Here is a 23,443-nt window from a genome sequence, read left to right as displayed (position 1 = left end):
ACAAATCAGCACTCCAGTTGACTGACAAGGAGCCTGTTTCCCAGGCTTCAATAACTTCCCTGGCTGTTTTTGTGCCTGCTCGTCCAACAATTTTAGTAGCTGCAAAATTGAATGTGCGTCCTTGTTCATTGCAGTGTGAGGCTACCAATGACTACATCTTGCAAGACTACAGTACATCTTGCAACATCTTGAATCCCCTATGCATGGATAACCTTTGCAGAGTTCAGCTTGGTATTCAGTGCCATCGTTCCAGAAATTCTTCACTCTGAATTGATTCAGCTCACTGTGGCTGTTCATACTTGTAGGTGGATCATAAGCTTTTTCACAGATAGGAACAACAGGTGAAGCTAGGGAAAGTTTCATCTAGTACTCGGGCAATTAGCACAGGAGCCCCTCAGGGCTGTCTGCTCTCTCAGTTGCTGTTCCCCCAGCAATGGGGAAAAGTTGCAATATGTTGCGTGACATCGCAAGTTTGACATGCCTGGTCTATACTAACGCCTACATCTCAAGGGAAGCTTCTGTTAAAGTAGTTTGCAGATAAAATGGTCATTGACCTCATTCAAGACAGTGATGAACCTGAATATAGAAGAGGTTGAACAACTGGCCCTGTGGTGCAGTCAGAACACTGAGCTAAATATGCTTAAAACTATAGAAGTAAGAGTGGATTTTAATAGGAGCCCTTCTATTGTACACCTCTTACTATATTCACCAGGACAGTATCAGCAGTAGAGTCCTTCAAGTTTTTGTGTTCTTTAATTTCCTAGCACTTGAAATGGACACTTAATATTAGAAAGGCACAACAAAGAATGCTCTTCCTGTGTCAACTCTGGAAGTTCAGACTGACCCAAGAGCTGTGGATATAATTATTAAGTCTGCCCTTTGTATTTCTATAACTGTCTGTCCTGTCCAACAAGACAGGTAGACTCCAATGGATAGTTAAGACCACAGAAAGAACAATTGCAACTAGCCTGCCTTCCACAGAAGACCTATATATTGAACAGGTCAGAAGGAGGTCTGAGAAGACCCTCCTTTAGACCCCCTCACATCCTGAACATAAACTCTTTCAGCTCCTTCCTCCTTGGAATGGCACTACTGGGCACTGCATGCCAAAACTAGACAGGGATATTTTTTTCCTTCATGCCAGCAATCTGCTGAAACCTAATTCTCACAGTGCTGTCTAATGTCCTATGTATATTCACCCTTGTAGTATGGCTGTAGTATTATCGTTTATCCTGATCTTTTTTAATTTCCCCCTCTTATTGGCATTATGATGATTATTGCTTTGAGTATACACTGAGAGCTACTGCATTGGAGGCAAATTCCTCGTGTGTCTAATCACACTCGGCCAATAAAGTATTCGGTTTCTGTTTGTTTCTGTTCTATTCTAAACTGAAATCTCAAAAGACAGTTCAAAAAGAGGCATGGCATGTATAACACACAAAAGATTTGTTCCAGCTGCTGTGCTTTCCTCAGTTATTCCCCAAGTATGAATCCTCCGTCAATCATTCTATACCTTTCCTTAGCATGGAGTTTACTTACCTTTCGATTCATTCTCTTCCCATGATGGAGCTTAGTTCTGGAACATTTTGCTGTTATGGATACAACAGCTGAACAAGAATGGTTTTGAATGCCTCTGTCCTATCAAACTGAACATACTATTTGCATCACATCCTTTGGAAATTCCCTGCTAATAAGGATGGAACCATTACATTTCAATGTGGGAAAGCCTATAGGTTCACAAAAGGCAAGCATATTTTGAATCGTAACATCTGTTATAACTTGTAGATTGGCTCTTTCCCACAAGTGAATGATTAAACATGATGCAACAAGGAACCAAGGAGCTTGCTTACTTTCCCTTAAGGAAATGAATTGATTGCTTAGTTTACGCCAATGCAATACACAGAAATTGCTTTAATCTGTTCCATCTTCGTCATCCTGCAATGGCTTTTGGTTTCACATTCCTTGCTCACTTAACCAACAGATTTGGAAATGCCCTCCACCCTAGGTCCTGTTCCTCTTAGCTTTGTTTCTCATAATGAATCATTGAGGAAAGGTTTCTGAATCAATCTGTGACAAATATTATTTTACAGACAACTTAATTCATTTTTTCCACCTACTTTTGCTGTTTTATTCAAACGAAATAAGAACTGCAACAGACAGGAAACAAACTGCAATAATCTGAGGTAACTTTTACTGTTACTTCAGCATTACTAAATTTTCCAATTGTAGCATAGCAATTTCAGAATTAATGCTAAACCAGAGCAGCAGCATATGAAGACTACCTTTATAGTGATTCAGGTGTACTTCAACCCAAAACAAGAAGCTTCGTGTATTCTGTGTGCTTAATTTAAGCCTGTCAGTTTTGAGTGAGGACTTAATACACAGTGAAAATTCCACTGCTTTGTATCAAGTGGCTTATAGATCAGAAAAAACCTAAGGAAACTTCCTTTTTCTTAAATTGGTATCTATTATATGTTTTAGATTTCTATTCCCAGAATTCTCAGCCAGATGCTAGATACTCTGGAAGTTGATCCAGCACACCTGAAAAAGCATCATATTGGGAAAATGTGTTCAGAATGTATTTTCTCGACTTAAGAAATCCTCATCGATAATGGAGGGGTTTTTACACAATAGGATCAGTTGAGCAAAAACCTATCAGCAGAAGGAAATTAAAGTTTTATAAAGGTAAAATGATGCTTACCAAATAAATATAAAATTTCCTGCTATGCAAAAGAAACAATATAACAGAATAACAGAGTTAGAAGGGACCTTGGAGATCTTCTAGTCCAGCCCACTGCTCAAGCAGGAGACCCTATACCAGGGGTAGGCAACCTCGGCTCTTTTATGACTCATGGACTTCCAACTCCCAGAATTCCTGAGTCAGCATAGCTGACTCAGGAATTCTGGGAGTTGAAGTCCATGAGTCATAAAAGAGCCGAGGTTGCCTACCCGTGCCCTATACCATTCCAGACCAGTGGTTGTCCAAATTATTCTTAAAAGCCTCCAACGCCCACAACTTCTGAAGGCAAGCCGTTCCACTGGTTAATTGTTCAAATTGTTAAGAAATTTCTAGGTTGCTTTTCTCCTTGTACTAAGGAGAAATTTCTTAACGGTATTTTGATATATTATCAAAGCAGAATCTTATTTTCATCTTCCATAAAGTGAAAAAGAAAATATTAGGAAAGAGAGACTACATTCTGCATTAAGAGAGTAAATGAAAGTGTCCAAGATTATATATTTTTTTAATTTTTAAAAGTTTATCAATAGTCTCTTATATACATATAATATTCACAAAATAATTCACAATAGCTTTTTTTTCCTTCTGTCTGCTGGTGAATTCTTGTGACTCTGCACTTTTTTCACATTGGTTCACAAGGAGAACTGCAGGTGTACTTTTCCTTCAGCTTTGTGGTTCTGAATGTCTAATAATTTACCATATCATTAACTTGGCACAGAAAGCAGTCCATATTCATCTGCTGTATCCAGAATTTTACAGATAACTGGTGACTCTACCTGGAAAGAAAAAAAGTTTACAAAGATGTTAGTCACAATGCAATTGAGCAAACTAAGTCATGAAAAAAATCAAATCAAGCAACTGTGACCAAAAGGTTACAATGGGCTTAGTGCTCATAAAACTAATGCTCTGGAGTTACAAAAGGATAGTGCTGTATTTGAAGATAACCATGCAATCAGAATATCAAACCTTTTGGACACCTTATGTTTTTTTCAACAAGATTCTAGAAAAAGTTAAATCCTTACTCAAAACTACATTTTAATTAACAGAGTCTGTAAAGATCTTAAAGATCTGGCTGAATTGTGCCCAATATTTTTAACATTTAAATACTTTATTTGGGATAAAATGCATTTTTGCAAAAATAAAAAAAAATCTATCAGCTTTCCTGGGCGCACAAGATAGGAAACATGACCAGACAGGCTAATTCTACTTGTGAGGCTATATTTACAGAATCTTGCAAGTCTGAACATACAAATCTCATTCTATCTCCTCCATATCTCGAGAAGCTAGGAAGGGTCCCTTCTTAGTCCCATTATGCAGCTATGGGCTACGCCCTCGCTTATTTGACCATTTCATGGGTAGCATTTCTTTGCCCTGTCTCTCAGTCTTTCTCCAAATTATTACAATAATTTAAACTAATGCTATCTTTAATTTTGGGGTATGTGTAGTCTAATTGCAGTATTTTTTAAATCACTTTGCCTTACCAACATTTTTGTCATGAGATCTGATATTAAATATGTCCTAAGCAAACCTGAAAGTTTCATCCAATTTGAAATGTACTTAAATCACAGAGGCTTTTAACAATAAAAAAAACTTATGGGAAAGCATTATACTACACATCTGATATCTATGCCACATTGTTGTCACTTCACTCAATTCCTAATTCTCTAGAAAAATGCACTGTGTCATATTACAGAAGGCATTTGGTCCTTTAATATATATATTAATGAAAAATTACAAGTTTAGTAGCAGAACTTTTGTGTTTCTCTAGGTGAAATACATTTTCCATGGGAGATTTTTCTCCTAGAAATCAACATAGTTTAGATCAAGATTTCAAAAACACATACCCCAAGAATATACTGGCAGGAATGAGGCTCCACCATATATATAGTTACTGCATGAGGAGAGTCAGATTCTTTGCACCTTAAAACAGGGAAGTTTGTTAGTAGACAAAATAGATTAAGGAAATGGTTCTTCAAGCTCCAAGATTTTCAGTTGGTATATTTGGCCTATGAATCATCTCTAAAGATGATGCAAGTCTTGCTGCAATAGAGCAAAGAATTATGCTTTTAGATAACATTTCCCAGTGAACCTGGTGTTTAGAAGCGAATAACTGTAGCTCAGGATTGAATGGTTTTTTTTGAGCTTGGTTGTTTTCTTGCAAACATTTTTATTACCCAACTAGTTAACGTCCTCAGTGCTAGCACTTGCCTTGCAGGTAATTCTCAAATTACTTGTAAGAGATAAACATGGATTGTGGCTAATAATTAGTAAAGGAAAACAGGGACACTTTAAGGGTCCAGGCACCTTTTCCTTAGGAAACAAATATAGCTCAATTAGTCAGTACAAACTGTTTATTTTAAGTGTAACTCACTTCAATCTCACCGTCACTTGTCGAGGTTTGTCAGTTAAGTCACAAACATCTCCATTGCCATAGTAGTGAGACACCATTCTGTCAGGAAAGTTACAACTTAGACTCTGATTCCAATAATTACATTTAAAATTCACTGTGTAAGGTCGAAAGCTTAGACCTTTCATATTTGCCTTCTATACAATTACTATAAAATATACAAAAACTGTCAACTAGAGTTGAATATCAGAAAACTATACAATATTTGGCACATATAGATACGTTGCATTCAAAATTCAATTATTTTTGTTTATTCCAAATATGTCTTCAGTACAAAAGAATATAATATACAATCCATCTTTACAACCAGCATTTCTTAGAAAGGCAGTCACCAGCAATTACCCATCCATCCATCTATAGGTGGGCTGATAAAATATTTTTCTGGCTTAGTATCATCTAAAAATTTAAAAGCATGAGATACAATATCATGAAACATTGAAGATTCCAGCTCAGGTTGGATACTAAAACTGGGTCTTAAAAATCAGCTGCACTCTATACTTATTATTAAAAATACTACAACAAAGCAGCAACCTTCTTTCTAAGTCATCATTTTAGAACCAAATAGTGCATACTTGACTGTTTGCAGGTCATCATCTTTCTGGTGATATGTTCTAGCCACATTCTTTTGTGCCCATTCAAGGTGTTCCTCTTTGTTCCATGTGCCCACAACTATAGTAGTTTTGCCATTTTCTTTATCCTAAAATAAGTAACATATTTTCTTAGTACTTTAAAAATTTATGCATAATTCTGTATTTTATACCACCCTAAACAGAAATTCTAAAGTAGACAATAATCAATATTATGACTGTTTCCATATGGTAAAAATACCCATATGAACCCAATTGGCTTCAGCTAGCATTTCCCCATTATATTTAAATGGCAATGGTTTTAACGAACTATAACAGTCTGTTTTTCCTTTGTTTATCCTTAGTTATGTCTTGATGAGCATGTTCTGCTATTCTTAGTTGTGAGCCGAATGAAGACAGGAAGGAGGATCCAGGAATAGGTAGTGTAATAGGAGACTTTAAGTCATACTATTCATTTCCTCTTGAGCAATAAGAACTATTAAGTATGCTTGGACACTCCCATCATAACAAACTGAAAAAAACCCTTGATGGCAAGTATCCAACAGTCCATTCTTAGCATTTACAGCATTATGAGGTAAAATTAAAGTAGCATCTCTAACCACCTAAATGTTACATTACTTTAATGCCTAGCTACTGTCATGTCCATCCTGGGTGGACAATATCGGAGACAGACCAAGGCACGTAACTGAATATTGGTTCATTTTTATTATAGCATGAACCTCATACAGTTATAGCTTGATGCAGCTGCATGTGTTTTGCATGTAATAGGTCCCAGGGTAGGCAGGTTGTAAAGATTTCTCTCTGAGACCCGAAATAACTGCTCTCAGTTTATTTAGGTTGGGGATGAGCGAGATGTTGCTCTTGGCTTCATTTCATTCTGAGGAGAATGCCCAGAGAGAGGATTAATGCAGGTGGGGATAAAAAGAGAAAATCTGAAATGAGACAGAAATGAAAGGGAAAATATTCTCAAAAACCTTTCATATTTCTGGCCAAAACAGTCCTGAAAAGGTTTTGAGATGGGAGAAGAAAAGATACTATGTACAATAAAAATAGATTAAAAATAGGAATAATATACAACCTTCCCCTTCCCTGACTCCTTGGGAGGAAATTAAAAAAAGACAAAAAAGGGAGGGGAGAAAGGAGGGGTAACAGATGAATGTTCCTGTCCATTTTGAGTTCCAAGCCAGGCAGTTACCTGCATGTAGTGCTGAACAGATTACCTCCAGGGCAGAATGCTGCATTAGATGGGCCAAAGATCTAATACAGTGCTAGGTGACTTCCTGTGTTTCATCTCTATACAGCCCAATAGTGAATTCATAAATTTTAAATCTGTACTTTCAAATTCTCTATAAACAAAAACAGGAACATGTAGCCATCTAGTGGAACAGACTAGCAGTGATTTATATACCTTGTGATACTGATGCACGTACTTGCCATAACAGAATTCATACCTCCACCAGCCAACACCCTGAAAGAGAAGCACGTTTATAATATTTAGAGAGAGTAAAATTCAGTAGCACAACAATTAATATATTTTATGTATTTTTATTTCACCCTTATTATTTTTATAAATAACTCAAGGTGATAAACATACCTAGTACTCCTTTCTTCTCCTATTTTCCCCACAACAACAACCATATGAGGTGGCTTGGTTGGACTCAGAGAGAGTGATTGGTCCAAAGTCACCTAGCTGGGGTTCATGCCTAAAGCAAGACTAGAACTTACACTTTCCTGGTTTCTAGCCAGGTGCCTAGCCCAAATTGAAATTAAATAAGCCACAATTTCCAGTTTGCTCAGTTCTGGAAGCTTAGACAATTTTACTCTATGAAATGTGCTTTGCAAAAGGTTTTGAGATAAAGGGTGGAAAGGTGATTTCTAGGCTTGTGATGAGATTTCTTTACAACAGTTTTACAATTATTTGTACAAAATATGCAAATTAACAAGATTGAAATTACACAGCCTGCTGTACTTATATAGTTCAGGCCCCAAGTTGTAAGGCCCAGAAATAGATTGGTCACCATAAGAACTAGAGTGATTAGTATTTATTCTAGTCTGACAGACAGCATTGCTTAAATAATTCCCTCTACTCCATCTGATAATTCAGTTTCTGTATTGCAAAATTCTAGTTTTATTTTGAAACATGCATTAAAATTGAATATCATGAGATTATAAGCTCTTGGGATAGTAAAAAAATGTATGCAATGCATTCATTTCCAACTCATATATTGTTTTCGTTAAGATTTAAGTTAACTATTCCCTCTCCCTTTCCCTATTCATATGCAGAAAAGCATTATGAACTCAAGAGAAGTTTCATTTGGAACTCAGAATGGGTGTTCTAATGCTTGACACCTATATATGCCCAATTCTCTGTAGTACGAATGAGAATAATTTAAGAGTGAAAGTTATTTCCCACAAAATATATGTGACAAAATGGAGAAGATAGGCATAAACGGCCTCTGGACATTCTTTTCCTGACAATTTTCTAGACATACACACTGCACTGTGCTGATCAGATGAGCCTGGAAAAAAGCTGAGGAAAATAAAACTAAACTAGATTTATTTATTTATTTTAATAATATTTCTATACCGCCCTTCTCCCGAAGGACTCAGGGTGGTGAACAGGGCAAGAATAAAAATACAGAATTACAAAAATTAAAAAATGATTAAATACAAGCCCACTAAAACAATCAATACATATTAAAACCCCAATAAAATGACAGTAAAAAAAACCCCTACCAATCCCCCATCAGGCCAGGCCGGCTTGTTTGAACAAGTATGTTTTTAGATCGCGGCGAAAGGAGCGAAGATCGGGCGCCATCCGGAGCTCAACCGGTAACTGATTCCATAGCTCCGGGGCGCCCACAGAGAAGGATCTCCCCCTGGGGGCCACCAATCGACATTCTCTGATCGGTGGCACCCTGAGGAGGCCCTCTCTGAGGGAACGCACAGGGCGAAGGGAAGTTGATGCCGGCAGCAGGTGTTCCCTAAGGTACTCCGGACCCCTGCCATGTAGGGCTTTAAACACCATTACTAGTACCTTGAATCTCACCCGGAAGACAACTGGTAACCAATGCAGCTCACGGAGCAGAGGTGTAACATGGGAGTATCGGGAGACTCCCAACACAACTCTCGCGGCTGCATTCTGTACCAGTTGGAGCCTCCGGGTGGTCCTCAAGGGCAGCCCCATGTAGAGAGCGTTGCAGTAGTCTAGACGAGAGGTCACGAGCGCGTGAGTGACCGTGCATAAATCATCCCGGCCTTATTACATACACTGTCTCTCTCACAGAGATAGGGTTGTAATCTAGTAGGAAGCAACTGCAGTTGGAATGAGAGGAAAGGATAAAATGCCTTCCAGGCAAAATTGGACCTAAGCAGCCTTAGCAGCTCAAGATTCCTGGATTGTTCAAGATCCCCAAAGAGAAGACGGCACCGAAATCATTATGCAGGGAAGAGAAAAGTACAGCAAGGGATTTTTCTCTCCAGTGCAGATGCCTGGAAGAAGAAGAGTAGAAGACACCAAACAGAACACCAAGATTATGTTAACCATGAAAGGTTGCCAGCTGAGTTTTAATTAAAGCCCTTAATTAACCTTTTGGGGAAATTAGCAGCAACTACCTTTTAGGGTAGGGACACATTTATATTAGTAAAAGTGACATGTTATTGGCAAAGAGAAAATTAATCTCAGAAGGGTAAAGCAATTAGGAAATAAAACAATACATTGCTCTGAAAGCAGAAAAATTGGGAGGGGATTTAAGTTATTTTTAGACGTATTAAATGAATAGGGGTGCCTAATTATCTGACTGAGTCCATCTGAATCCATTTGGTAGAGAGTTCAATAGCCTTTTATCCTTGATTATGATATGAATAAAAACCCTATGAGTTGTCTTTTCGCAGGCTGATCCCAAGAATTCCTTAAATTTGGAAAAATTACAGCAAGGAGAAAGGTTTTTGAGAGCTACATTCTGAAATTTCAGGGAAAATGTGATCCATACACAAACTGAATACACATTTATAAAGTTTGGATATTTTTTAATGAAATTGTACACTGAAGGTAATAAAAATACGAGTGGAACCTGTTTGAGACTCTCATCAGGGCTATTTTTAAAGTATTATAATTCTTTCAGAAACAGATATGTATAAGCCTCATAAAATCTGTTTCGAGATATAGAAAAATACTTCCATATCCAACTGAATTTTATATAAACCCTGCAAATGATATAAAAATATATGTAAAAAACCATTCATAAATTGTGTTTCTCACCCCATGGAAGCAATAAGACCCACTAAGAAATTCTTTAATCAGCTGTTCATCTGTCAGTTTGGAAATGTGTGTTGTTCCAACTGTTAAGAGCTGGGAGGTTCCAACAGCAACTGGCTTGTGGAAGGAGGAAAATTTTTCTTCTTTTGCTGAATTAATTTCTTCCTGCAAATTAAAATTATTAAGATTTAAAGACAACTGATGTTTTCTTACCATGTACATTAAGATTAATGCCAGTTGAGCCTTAGTCAGCATCCTCAGCCTCTACCACAAAATATCTACAACATGCTGCACTCAGACTATAGTCTTAATTACATAAAATACTAATTTCAGTGACCAAATTACAATATATAAATGCAAGGAAAAATTTAAGGTATGCAGTGTTCTAAACCTGAATGCTTTTTTTTTAATCTAATGCTCTCCAGCTATGTTTGTTTAAAATTTCTGTTATATCCAGGCAACAAAGCCATGGCTGCTCTAATGTAATAATATTAATGTGTCAATTTCACAATCTTCTTTGCTTCTATATAGTAACCTAATGCATACAAACAGAAAAAATAACTTTTATTTTGTCTGAGAGCATAACATACAGCAATAGAGAAGCCTTCTCCCTCTTTGAAAATATTAGGTCATCCACTGATGTCAAAGACAGGAAGATTCAGAACTGATTTAAAAGGGGTTTATGAGGCTCAATGGTTGCTAATTAATAGTATGTGAGCAAGGATATGGATTATTCCCCCCAGGTTAATTACTGTACTTTTCTTGATTAATTATTTTCATATTTTTTGTTATTTGCCACCTAAAGTCATCTGGAGTTGAACAGCTTTCTAAATGTTTTCTTTTTTAAAAAATAGTATTTACACATATAGTAACAAAAAAGCCAGATATGATAGAGAGTGGTTGCAGTTTATGCCCCAATTGTGACATCAGTGCCCACACTCCCAGTTGCCAACCTCCTTGGCTCTTCTAAATGGCATCTTCATCATTTCTTGCTGCTGTTCTAGATGTTCCAATTTATGGGGTTTAAGTGGTGATCCTGGTAGTGACTGGCAAAATATGTCATTCACGGGGGAAGCTCTGAATCTGTTCAAAGAATAAGAAGTTTATAGTAAGCTTTTCAAAACTCACATTATGCGATGGCTCACAATGTAATGCATATTCAGATAAAGTAGAAAGAAAATGCACCTAAGTCCATCCAGAGTATTTTGTGTTGAGGTGGTATTTTAGTATAATGCTATAGGTACCTAAGATTTCTACTGATATGTATGAATTTGGCATACATTGGTGATCATAGAAAAATATAACATAGGAATCACATGTTTTAAATCATAGCTTGGGAGTGCAATTTTTTTAAAAGCTAAAATGTCCTGTTTGTCTGGTTAAGTCAACTGCCTTCTCTCTAGCTATGCCTGGTAAAAGTGAGGCAAGCATTCTTGGATATAAGAAATACAAATACCAAGCAGTCATGCGGCAGAAAGAGAAAAAAGTAGCACAGAAATAATATACCATGGATAAGCGATCCCATATTTTATAGGGGGAAAAGGACAGAACTTGCCTTTGGTACTTCATTTTGTAAGAGTAAAGTAAACCTCAGCTAAAGCAATAATCTGGAAGTGTCTGTGGAGATTCTCAGTCATCTAGGTCATGGTTATCTCAAAAGTGCTTTTTCAAGAGGCAACTAGACTTCCTTGTTTTTCTTTGAAGACATTTCGCTTCTCATCCAAGAAGCTTCTTCAGCTCTGACTGGATGTGGGGAATGGAAGGATTAATTTTCCTTGCAGACAGCTGGTCATTCCCCACCATGCAGTCAGAGCTGAAAAAGCTTCTTGGATGAGAAGCGAAATGTCTTCAAAGAAAAACAAGAAAGTCTAGTTGCCCCTTTAAAAAGCACCTTTGAGACAATAATATGGAAATACCACTAAGAACTAATGATAAGAATTTAAAAAAAGAGTTATAGAACATTTTACTTTAACTCTAGCCTACAATGATAGCTGTTATCTCAATTCCTTACCTATATTTAGGATGGCTGCATAACAAAGGAGTCAAAATAACCACTTCATATTCACATGTAGTGACTTCAGCCACAGAAAGTATCTCATGCTTTGCTTCTGGGTGGCAAACATACATCATTCTGCTTGATCTGGGAAGGTTTTGTCTCAGGCTACAAGGTGTGCCATTTCCCATTCCTACAGGAAAATATGGGGTCATCTGTCCTTCTATATTTTTTGTCGGAATCTAGATTTGTAAAATATAGAGAAACATAAGCATTATCTTGGAAAGTGATAGAAATAGTCCTTCACCATATAGAAAACCAAATGGTCTGAATATAGTCAAAAAGACTAAGAGATTTATTTACTTATTAATAAATTTTTGACAGCATTTTCTGTAATAAGGCTCCCATCTTGTTGGTGCCTGGAGGACTACAAAGACCTCACTATTCTTCCAGGCCTTGGGCTAGGCCAGCTGGAACCCCCTTTGCTGCATGTTGGTGGTGGTCAGATGGGTTTACCATCTCGTTCTTTTTCTTCTGGTCTAGTTTGGTTTTGTTGTTTGTTTCTTCTTATTACATTGGTTTTAGTAATATCTAGTATATTGTAAGCTGCCCAGAGTTATTTGGAGTTGGGTGGAATCAAACTGAATAAATAAACAAAACCACATTTGTCAGTATGATCTTGTATCTTATGCTACAAGAAAGGCAAGCATGCATTAACCACCATGAAAAGTGGAACTATAGAAATTTAAGAGCAGATATGAATTACTAAAAAAAAAGCAAGCAATAGTATAAGTGAAATTCCAGATTTCTCACTTGCCTCTTTTGCAGTATCTTTTTCAATTTCATTTTCTTCTTGATCTGGAAAATATTGAGAAAAAACACCTCTGCTTACCATCAGTAACCAATACCTGTGTTTTCATTTCTCTATACCAGAAAACTAAATCTTTTGAAATAAAGGTTTTCTTTTAGCACAATTCTAATATTTGACTGAGTCAGTATGGAATAAGATGGTAAAGCTATTCAAAGATAAATTGTTAGTTATAGGTTTGAGGATCTTGATTTGATTCAATAAATATGAAAAAGTGCAAATGCATGAATGGGCATTTTCATAAAACGTTAAACAAAAAGTGAGTTGGGCAGAAAAAGAGAGGGACTGACCCAAGGTCACCCAGCTGGCTTTCAGGCTAAGACGGGACTTGAACTCATGGTTGCTTGCTTTCTAGTCTGATGCCTTAGCCACTAGACCAAACTGGCTCTCATATATATTATATATAATATAGTAGTGTGCACAAAATCCTACACATCTCTCTTAGTTTTGGTTTCTGTATAATTTTAAATTTTTATTTTGTATGGTTTTAATACTTCAATATATTATTCTTCTATTTGTTTTATAACCTGTAAGCTACTCCAAGCTGCTGTTTAGAGGAGATACTGTGCCCGTTTGGCTTAACAGCTGCTATACTAGGAAGTTAGACTCAATGACACCATGAGGATTATAAATGGATGTATTAAAACCACTTCAATTTGCTGGCATCCTGTTCTGAGCCACACAGCACCACCAGCTTTACAACATCTGCCCAATAAAGTTAACATCAATTCCCAATGGAAAGCCAAATAGCTCACTGAATGCCCAGTTATAGGAAGACATAAATGGCCCCACAAAAAAGTGCCATGTCAGCAATGGACAATGCTGAATCGAATTCGCATCTCACATGGTGTATGCCGGGACTCTATAAATGGGGCATAGTGTCCTCCCCTCAGTGTGGTTGTGGGGTCCCATGTCAAACTGTAGATCACATCGTGACTGATTGTAAGCTGAGGGCATGTATATACTGGTCCAGTATCTGATTTTTTTAAAAAATATAAACAATGCTACCCTTCAATGTTTAGATGGCCTAGACCAGGGGTGTCAAACTGCTGGCCTGTGGGCCAGATGCGTTATGGCAAAACCATGCCCACCCCATTGCCAGCAATGGAAAAAAAGTTGTGATACATCGTGACAAGTCACATGATGTTGTGTTTGACACCCCTGGCCCAGACATTGATACTTGAACACAGATATTTTTGACATTTATATTTTATTGGATTCTACTAATCTAGTTGAAATGTTAATTTATATTGCTAGTCCATGTATGATATGCCATATGCTAAATAAATTATCCCTCATGCTATCATGTAACTAATTCTTTCTAAGCAAGGAATCAAATAGCAACATAACATCATCATACAAATAGTCCTCTCTTAGCAACCATTCAAAGTTAGAATGGACCTTTTCAGAACTACTTGAGATCCATTTTCAAAGTGCCAGTTCCAACCGCCTGTGCAGTCATGTGATCACATTTGGGGTACTTGGCAACTGGCTTGCATTTATGACCTTTTTGCAGCATTCTGCAGTCATGTGACAGTGTTTTTTGGGTTTTTTTTGTGGGTTTCCAGTGTTTACTTTCAGTTCCTGGCAAAACACACCCACTGGAAAAATGGGTTCAGTTAACGACTGCAGTTTTTGTTTAGCAACCATCGTGTTTACTTAATGACTATTGAAAAAAGGTTGTAAAATCAGATTCAGTCATGTAGTGACTGCTTAACAACCACCACGATTTACTACTGTAATTCCAGGCTCAGTAACAGTTGTAAGTTGAGGACTACCTATATGATAAAATGAAAAAAGCGGTAATCAACAATGTTTAACTTCTACTGGAACCACATTTTCACTGAGAATTAGAGAAGTTGTATTCTTTAAGCTTTACTCTTAGTACTTTCTTTCATGATTAAGTCATAATCGCTATTTATTTATTTGATTTGTTTGCTGCCCATCTCTCGAGGCAACTCTGGGTGGCTTACAACAATAAAAGTCAGTAAAACCATTAAGAATAAATAGTTCTAATACTGATGAAGATTACAATTAAAAAGATAGGGAGGAAGAAAGCAGGGTACATGGGGTGGGGAGGTGCAGTCTTCACTTAATCTGTCAGCCATCTCCAGCATGATACACTCTTGTTGGGACTCCAGTCAACTTGCAGAGCCAGGTCTTTGAGCCCTAATGGATGGTCAGAAGGATGGAAGCGGATTTCACCTTGAGGGGCAAGATGTTCCAAAGGACCGGCACCATGGCAGAAAAGGCTCTTCTGGACCCTGCCAGCCAAAATTCCTTGACCGAAGCATGCCCCTTCTGCTGGCATAAATGGGGCAGCCCAATCCCATTGGGGTCAGACAGTTCCTCAGTTAGCCTGCATGGCTTTAAAGGTGATAACCAACACCTTGAATTGCATGCCAAACCAGCAGCCAGTGCAGCTCGCGGAATAACAGCGTAACACGGGCCACACTTCCTATTTTATTCATTAGCACTTAAAAACAAAGTAACCCACCTGGATCTAGTGGTGGGCTCTTTCTCAGCATATTTCCAAGATAATATTCTTGAATATTTATTTTCTATAAACAAGAAAGACATTTTCATTTATTTTCATAACCATCACTTCTCCTCAAATGATTTAATCTTTGTTAAAGTAATAAGTTAGGATCCAAAATTTAGTACAAAAATGCTAGTTTAATATTCTTTAATATATTTGAGGATGAAATTATACATACCTGCCCAGTTTCTTTCTCTTCGTGATACTGACGAATGTGTTTACCATGACAAACTTCGTAAGTCCAGTATGATTCAATCTAAAAATATATTCCATGAATTGACACATATATTCTGATTTTAGAGTCAAATTAACAATTTAAAAGGGTTGACTATTTATATTATGCTATGCTCTTAAAAGAGAATTGTTATAAAATGAGATATTATTGGCAAATAATGCCATAGAAATGATCTAGAACAGGCATGTCAAACTGCTGGCCCATGGGCCGGATGCGTCATGCTGAAACCACGCCCACCCCATTGCAGGCAATGGGGAAAAAGTTGCGATATGTCACGCGATGTCGCGAGTTTGACATGCCTGATCTAGAATGTAAAAAGTCATTCCAAATGTATGTTGTAAATGGGAACAACATGAAGGGATATTGTATCATGCTTGATGGAACATGTGAAAGCCAAATAATTTTAGATTCAAAGACACACAGGAATACAAAGGATTTTAAAGATTAATATTCAATTGCAGCTGGAAGTTTTCATTTCAGGGCTTATGAATGAATACAGCTAGAAAAGAGTCATGGAAGATTATTTTAATATATAATTCCTGTGGTGAGACATTATATGCACAAAGATGGAAAGATTCTGCACTATCCATCATGGAGGAATGGTTGGTGAAATTGTCAGAACTTGCCAAGATGGCCAAACTGACTTCTTTGTTAAGGAAAAGCCATTACTGACATTCATAAATGCCTAAAAACCTTACATGGACTTTTTCCATAAAAAAGAAAATGTCCTAGGGTATTGACGATTACAAATAATAGGTTACAGAAAGAAAGGAAATATGATGTAAACTTAGATTTGATTATGATTATATGTACTGTATAATTGCCAAGATTGGAAGATCTTTTTATATTTCTTTTCATATTTCCTGATCTTCTATTTTCTCTTTCTTCTTTTCTATGCCCTTTTTGTCTCTTATTTCTTTCTTTTCTCTTCCACATTTACTATATCTCTTTCTCTGAGTGTTTTTCTTAATATATATGTACATTTTTAAAATAAAAGCTATTCTAAAAAACTCCACAGGAAAGTAATACAAATTTCTATGTAGCATATCAAATTTACAAGTGTTTAGCTCAATTTACTCGGGATTTAGAACTACTTATCTCAAACCAAAGTAAACATACTCTATAAGAGCAACTACTTTGCTTGAACAGAGGTTCCAAAAGTTCAGCTGGGCTTGGCCCTTTATAATCTTTTTCCTCCTCCTAAAATAAGAATAATTAGATTGCATTATTATTTCAAATGAATTCAGATTAGCAAATTTATTAATTGTATATGTACTAAATGTATTTATTTTATTACATTTCTAAAAATTTACAGAAAAAACAAATTACTAGAAAATAAATCAAGAATTTATAAACCCAAGGCCCAAACCTGCTTTCATATTTACCAGATAGTTAATACTTATACTCATATTATTCATGCAACATAATACCGTGGACTTTCTCAAAAACTGAACAGGATTCAATCTGAATTTCTTCAATTCAAATTAAAGAAATTGAACAGGATCTAAAGAACCATTAAACTATCTGAAGAAGAATTTATGAGCATCTTTTCCATATAAACACCAGTCATATCTTCCCTGAATTAAACTGCTTTTGAATTTTGCAGGATAGTTTTTAAAGCATAAATCTTTAGTAAGTTAATACATGCCTTTTGTGACCATGTTGTGACCTATACCAGGCATGTCAAACTGCTGGCCCATGGGCCGGGTGCGTCATGCCGAAATTGCGCCCGCCGAAATTGCCGGCAATGGGGAAATAGTTGCGAGTTTGACATCCCTGACCAATACTGTAGAGGCTCACCCTTTATAGAACCATCTATAAAATTATTTCCTAATATCAAAAAAATTAACAGCTAGATTAAATTATCAGCATAATATTGCTTATTTGTCCAAGTATTTTATTTGATATCTCAGTAGTTTAGTTTAGTTTAGTTTTATTAAATTTTTATACCGCCCTTCTCCCGAGGGACTCAGTAGCCTAATGTAAATAAAAACATGCTAGTAACAGGTATGACAAAGTCTATTTAATTAATGTATTGAGCCAATTTTATAAGATTATTTTATATCACAAATTAAATCATTCTCCAAAAGAATTTGGAATATAGATGGCTCTTAAAAGATACACTCTTTCAAGACAGTACTCAAATTCAACAAGCGCATTTTATGTTGCGTATTTAATTTTTAACACAAGATATCTTTTGCCAATTATCAATTTAAACATCCCTATGTTGTTACATACCTAGCTAACATGCTAATAATTCACAGCAATTAAAGAGCCATGCTATTGTATTGGATTTAATTCCTTCTGTGCATCTGAAATATTTTATGCAACACTTATTGTTAGTTTTCTATAATTGGTATAGAATAACTTGCCTCATCTCCATTAGCTAATACTGGAAGAATGCACTTGTATTTTTCTTTATCTGCTGTTGTCATAATGACGTAATAATCTTCTTTGTATAGAACCCCAGCAGTAGGCTTAAGGTGGAAGAAATACAGAAACAAACATTACTAAGAAGGAAGTGGGCCTTTGGTAGATAAAAATGAGCTTGCTGATTTGCTACTGCAAAGAATATATAGTATTTGAGTCTACAGAAAACACCATTGTTCAATAAACCGTTTGATTAAGACGCAAGCAGTGTCATGTTTATGGATGAAATTTTAAAGCAAGCTCCCTTTCTACCCCATGAGTAGAGAAGTTAAAAGGACATTTTTCCTAATCACATAAAAATGATTATTTATAAATATAACAATTACAAAATAGGCTTTTGAAAAAAAAAGTTTTTAGTGCTTGAATAATAGTGGCATGGTATGCTCTCAGCTGCACAGAGGATGATTCGCCAGTTCCCACAGTCTGAAAGCAGGTATCACGGCTACTCATAGCAACATTTATCTTTTTATACAATGATATGTAATTGGTCCACATATCTGAGAATCTTCAACACTTATCAAACATAAGTCTCTGGAGGTTCAGGCACTCCTTTCTGCAGAGGAAATTATGTTTTTTTTTTTACTAATTTACAGCCTACCCACATAAATTGTACACTGTGTTTGTTTGCTCTTACTGTATTCTTTGCATAGTTTTCTCCATAGCCTTGTTTCTATGTGTACACCTTGCCCTGTAGCAATTTAGCACTGTAACAAAGCAGAAGCCATGTAATCATAGACCTTGAAAGATATTTTTAGAAATACATAACTTAGTGCCACTTATCTCACCAATTATGGAAAATGTAATTCTGCTCTAAAAATGATATAAACCCGCAAAAGATGGTGAATAATCCATCTTATTCTCCATGGGTAAAAAAACCCCCTTATTTAACCAATATTCATAGTCTAATGAAATGTTTTTTCTGCTTGTCACGTTCAACCATCATCAGTAAAGAAACAAGCGGTCAAAAATATGCTACAGACTAGTTAGTACTTGATAAAAGTAGCCTGAAGAGCTTGGAAAAGATATTCAAATATTTTGAATTATCTATAACTACAAAGATCAGAGCAGTGTAAACCAAAGTATTCTCTGTAACACTCTTATGAAAGTAAAAGTTTATCTATGTGGTGTTAAGAGTTGGCAACTTGATGGCACACAATCAGTCAAAGTATAATGTTTATCAACCTTAATAATAGCTGGAGAATTCTGGGAGTTGAAGTCCACATTTCTTAAAGTTGCTGAAGCTGAGAAATACTGGTCTAAAACCCTCCTCAAACTGCATAACCTTTAGGTGTATGGCCCACTAGCGAAGAATTGTGAAAATTGTTCATCACATCTGGAAAAGATCCAGGTTTGGTCAGTCTAAAATGGCAAAGAGGAAATGTTGAACTTTAGCTTTTAATGACCTTTTGAGCTAGTTTTGATTTACCAAATCAGCCTTATTTCCTTAATGACTTACATTTTTTTCCTAATCTATCTCTTGACAATTATTTGGGCCACTCACTCTCAGCCCAATCCACCTCACAGGGTTGCTGTAGGAAAAATAGGAGAAAGCTGTGTTGGATATGTTCACCATCTTGAGTTATTTGTAAAAAGAAAGGTGGAATATAAATAAATAAATGGAAACAAACAAATTAGCACTTGTCATTTCTAACAAAGCTTGTCTGAAAAAGTTTGTTTGGGAGCTATCAAACTAACTTAGCCTACTTAAAATATGCCTTGCCACTCAGAGAAAACAATTCTTTCAAAGCACAAACAGCTTGTCAGAACCAAAATGCAAGCTACCCTATGACACATTCTCAAATACCTGCTAACATTTATATTCCATGGTTATCGAAAAGGTCAATTTTAGCTGCATAGTGTTTCAGTTTTGATTCAGAAGAGATCTTTTGGAACAGGAAAGAATAGGGATGCAAAGTTTGGGCACATTAACAAAACATGTTTCCAGAATGCAGTGGCTGCAGTGAATTACCGATAGGTGGTAGATTCATGCTCCTTGACATTTGGAAGCATCTCTTCTGAGTCAGAACTGAAACAATGCAGTCTTAGTTAGAAACTTAGATGTTTTTTAGAGTTAGAAACATGCAACTCACTTTTAATGAAAGTAAGTGAATGAGGGCTCATTCACATAAGACACAATCATAGTTAAGTTCCATTGATATCAAAGGAAACTGATTATAATTCGCTGGTCAAAATTAATTGGAAAAAGATTCAAAGATCATACAAGTAACTAGTGCACAATTGCTTTTATTGTAAACTCTAATATTGGAAACAAACATTTGTAGTAAATCATGCAAAATCTATATTTCTGAAATTTAATGTATATATTTTGCCCAATTTCTTCTTCAAATCTTTGACATATGGCTTTTTCACAACTTGATGACAAACAGTAACCATTCTAACATTAAAAGCTATACCACTGCCACGATACAAACTGAAACACAGCGATCTGGGTTCAGATAAATGAAAAGAGAAAAGAGATGGAATATGAACATCTGCTTCCTATGTCATCATCAGCTTTCCATTCCCTAACCCAGGGGTCAGCAACCTGAAACAGTGAAAGAGCCACTCGGAACCAGTTCCCTCACAAAAGGAAAAACTGGGAGCCGCAAAAAATATGTGTGCATGCGCGTACATGCACACATGTGCAGAACAGGGTTTGACTGAAGAGTGGAGCCAAGGCAAGATATGCACCTACCCTGCATATTTGAATTGATTGGTTGAACTTTTTTAGTCCCAGTTTTTTTTTTTTTGGACTACACATAGCAGAAGACTGGGAGCTGCAGGAGACGGCTGAAAGAGCCGCATGCGGCTCCGGAGCCGCGGGTTGCAGACCTGTGCCCTAACCACAAGTAACTTCCCATTCTGCTATTGTTTCCAGAGCTGTGAAAATTCAAGCATACTTAAGCATACTTAGGGTCTAATAGTTTTCTTCAATTCAAGACTAGGATGGACTTTTTAAAAAATTGTAGAATTTTTGGCAGAATAGCAACGTCAAGGGTAAAGCGCAACCCTGCTGGATCACACCAGTCATCCAATTTCATTTAGTGTTGCACAGACGTTTCTCAAGAGACTGGTTACTAAGTATACTCAAGAACCTCTGAGAGGCAAAACAGCAGCTCAAGATAGCGATTACAGAATAAAGTGTCTCTCAGAATATGTCAGTCCAGGAATTTAAGGAGCCTTGGTGGAGCAGAGGGCTAATGCCTCCTTAAGTAACACCAGCTGCCTGCAATTAGTGCAGGTTCGAGTCCCACCAGGCTCAAGGTTGACTCAGCCTTCCATCCTTCCGAGGTAGGTAAAATGAGGACCCAGATTGTTGGGGGCAATTAAGCTGACTTTGTAATAATGCCGCTTGGGGTGTGTGTGAAAGCCCTAACAAGCAGGCATATACATAGAATGAAGGCTACTGCTAAGCTTGTAAGCCGCCCTGAGTCTTCGGAGAAGAGCGGGATATAAATGTAATAAAAATAAATAAATAAATAAATAGAGGCTGTCCAGTACTGAGTGGTCCACCATATCCATATGAGTAAACAGTCAGATGACTCTCAGTAGAAGAAACAAGCTCGCCTTTGGTGTGAGAAAGTGTCTTGGCACACAAAGGCTCCATTAGGTACAGGAACTGACAACCACGGACAGATCAATCACCGTCTCTTTCAAAAAAGGAAAGACAGCCCAGCCACGTTGACTCATTAGCAAAAGGAAGAAAGACTACTGCCAAGCAATATTCTGGAACCAACCAGTGTTAGTTACCAAGCAACGTTTCGAGTCTTCAGGGTAAAAAAAAAGGCAAAAGCCTACCTACAACTACCAAATCTGAAGTAGCAAAGCACGAATGACTACAGTGCAAGGGAACAGCAAAGAGTTAAAAGCCGCGGTCTCTCTTTTGAGACAACCTGGCGGTCGTCCGTCCGTTAATTCTTCCTTCAATTCAGATCGAGCAATCTTACGAAAATCTGCTAACTGGCCAGTCCCGGCCCTGGCTCTCCCCGCTTCCCCATATATTGGTCTCTCTTCCCGCCTCTCGCCCCCTTTCCTCCCCGGGTCCTTCCAGTTCTCGTTTAAAATTCCCTTCTCCAACAAAGCCACCCACCAGGATGAATTCTCTGCCCGGCCAGTTGACTCGGAAAGACACGTCGTCGCTAAACTGCGGGAGGGACCTGCTGCCCCCGCCCGCGGCCGCCTTGGCTTCCAGGAGCCCCCACAGCAACAGGCGCACCAGCACAGCCCCTCTCCGGGGCTCCGGCTTTCGCCGCTTCATTCTTTGCGGGAAACCACCCGAAACGGCCGGCAACTACCAATCATCACACGCCCAAAGAAGCCGGCCACGTCTACTTCCGGAGGAAAAAAAGGCACGTGATTTTCCGTCCATTTTGAAGATTGCTAGAGTTACCGGCAGTTGAGCTTAGCTTCCGGGTTTATTTTTTTTGGTTGGTTGGTTGGTTTCGGTTGCCCCGTGGAGATTACCGCAAAAAAAAAAAAGAATGGATTTCGCAAACCTGATATTGTCGAAATCTATGGATCCCTAAGAGCTAACACAGGGGTCTTCAAACTTGGCCCTTTTATGACTTGTGAACTTCAGCTCCCAGAATTCCTCAGCCAGTGTGCCTGGCTGAGGAATTCTGGGAGCGGAAGTCCACAAGTCATAAAAGGGCCAAGTTTGAAGACTCCTGAGCTAACATCTCAGTCTAATCCTTTTGTTCTCTGCCCGCTCCGCGGTCACAGGCATGAAGGGCCTTATGAACTTCCAAAGAGAGTTTTTCATGGGAAATTCCCTGCTTTCCATACAGTTCAGCTCTTTCTGGCTAAAATTCTCAGCGTATCAGTCTGCTCCTATAATCACTAGCTAACAATACTGGAACATTTGTATAGGCCAGGGGTAAGGCAACCTCGGCTCTTTCATGGACTCATGGACTTCAACTCCCAGAATTCCTGAGCCAGCCATGGCTGGCTCAGGAATTCTGGGAGTTGAAGTCCATGAGTCCATGAAAGAGCCGAGGTTGCCTACCCCTGGTAGAGGCTGCAACATCAGTTCTGGAGCGGACTTAATCGTCTTCGAGGCTCAAAGTAGGCGCAGGATATGGGCGACTCTACCCTCTGTGGTGGTCTATGAATTTTCCTCCAGCCGGGGGGGGGGGGAAAGGGGCTGGGCGCTGTGGGGGGTTGTGTGTGCGCGTGCGCGTGCGCGTCCCAGCCACTGCTCAACATCCGGGGCAGTCGGAGCGCGTTGCCTGAGGAGATGAGAGGAGGTAAGGCGCTTCAGAGACGAGGAGGGGAAGGGAGGAGCGCGTTCCTGCTTCTCCGGGACCGTTTTGTTCCGGAAGGACTGGCGGAAACCGGCTCTCTCCTTTTATGTCTTTTGAAAACTTGAAGACCGAGAAATTCGTATTGG

The 23,443-nt window shown here is 37.8% G+C and overlaps 2 protein-coding genes across 4 annotated transcripts in view; one reads left to right on the top strand and one right to left on the bottom strand.

Annotated features, from left to right (window-relative positions):
- Nucleotides 1-3,225: 3,225 nt before the first annotated feature.
- ERLEC1 (endoplasmic reticulum lectin 1) lies at nucleotides 3,226-22,375 on the bottom strand. Of its 3 annotated transcripts, XM_081315316.1 has the most exons (16): nucleotides 22,145-22,306; nucleotides 19,511-19,583; nucleotides 19,237-19,413; nucleotides 17,997-18,101; nucleotides 16,744-16,824; nucleotides 15,568-15,645; nucleotides 15,348-15,411; nucleotides 12,800-12,840; nucleotides 12,001-12,224; nucleotides 10,943-11,072; nucleotides 9,993-10,154; nucleotides 7,140-7,199; nucleotides 5,717-5,841; nucleotides 5,109-5,186; nucleotides 4,582-4,657; nucleotides 3,226-3,513 (listed from the first exon to the last, which is right to left on the bottom strand). In XM_081315316.1, the coding sequence occupies exons 4-16, from the start codon at nucleotides 18,057-18,059 to the stop codon at nucleotides 3,442-3,444; spliced, it is 1,254 nt and encodes a 417-aa protein (XP_081171442.1). In that variant the 5' UTR covers nucleotides 18,060-18,101; nucleotides 19,237-19,413; nucleotides 19,511-19,583; nucleotides 22,145-22,306; the 3' UTR covers nucleotides 3,226-3,441. The 3 variants fall into 3 exon arrangements, with proteins under 3 accessions (XP_081171442.1, XP_081171441.1, XP_081171443.1); XM_081315315.1 differs by lacking the exons at nucleotides 19,237-19,413; nucleotides 19,511-19,583 and having other exon boundaries at nucleotides 22,145-22,375; XM_081315317.1 differs by lacking the exons at nucleotides 19,237-19,413; nucleotides 19,511-19,583; nucleotides 22,145-22,306 and adding an exon at nucleotides 18,689-18,736.
- An 898-nt stretch (nucleotides 22,376-23,273) lies between these two features.
- The window catches only part of ASB3 (ankyrin repeat and SOCS box containing 3), a 69,633-nt gene continuing 69,463 nt past the window's right edge, over nucleotides 23,274-23,443 (top strand). Inside the window, exon 1 of the mRNA XM_081314045.1 lies at nucleotides 23,274-23,300. The gene's annotated coding sequence lies outside the window, so the exon portion shown is untranslated. The remainder of the gene's footprint in view (nucleotides 23,301-23,443) is intronic.

The sequence above is a fragment of the Vipera berus genome (genome assembly GCF_964194415.1).
Source record: "Vipera berus genome assembly, chromosome: 1".
Classification (NCBI taxonomy): domain Eukaryota; kingdom Metazoa; phylum Chordata; class Lepidosauria; order Squamata; family Viperidae; genus Vipera; species Vipera berus.
This window is presented reverse-complemented; position numbering and strand designations above follow the sequence as displayed.

What these genes read in the sequence shown, in the direction of transcription:
- ERLEC1 (XM_081315315.1), bottom strand. Translation starts at nt 22,312, where the DNA reads ATGAAGCGGCGAAAGCCGGAGCCCCGGAGAGGGGCTGTGCTGGTGCGC. An exon ending in CGGGCAGAGAATTCATCCTG is followed by an intron (nt 18,102 to 22,144) that starts GTGGGTGGCTTT and finishes TTCCACCTTAAG; the next exon opens with CCTACTGCTGGGGTTCTATA. An exon ending in TATTAGCTAATGGAGATGAG is followed by an intron (nt 16,825 to 17,996) that starts GCAAGTTATTCT and finishes TTCTTATTTTAG; the next exon opens with GAGGAGGAAAAAGATTATAA.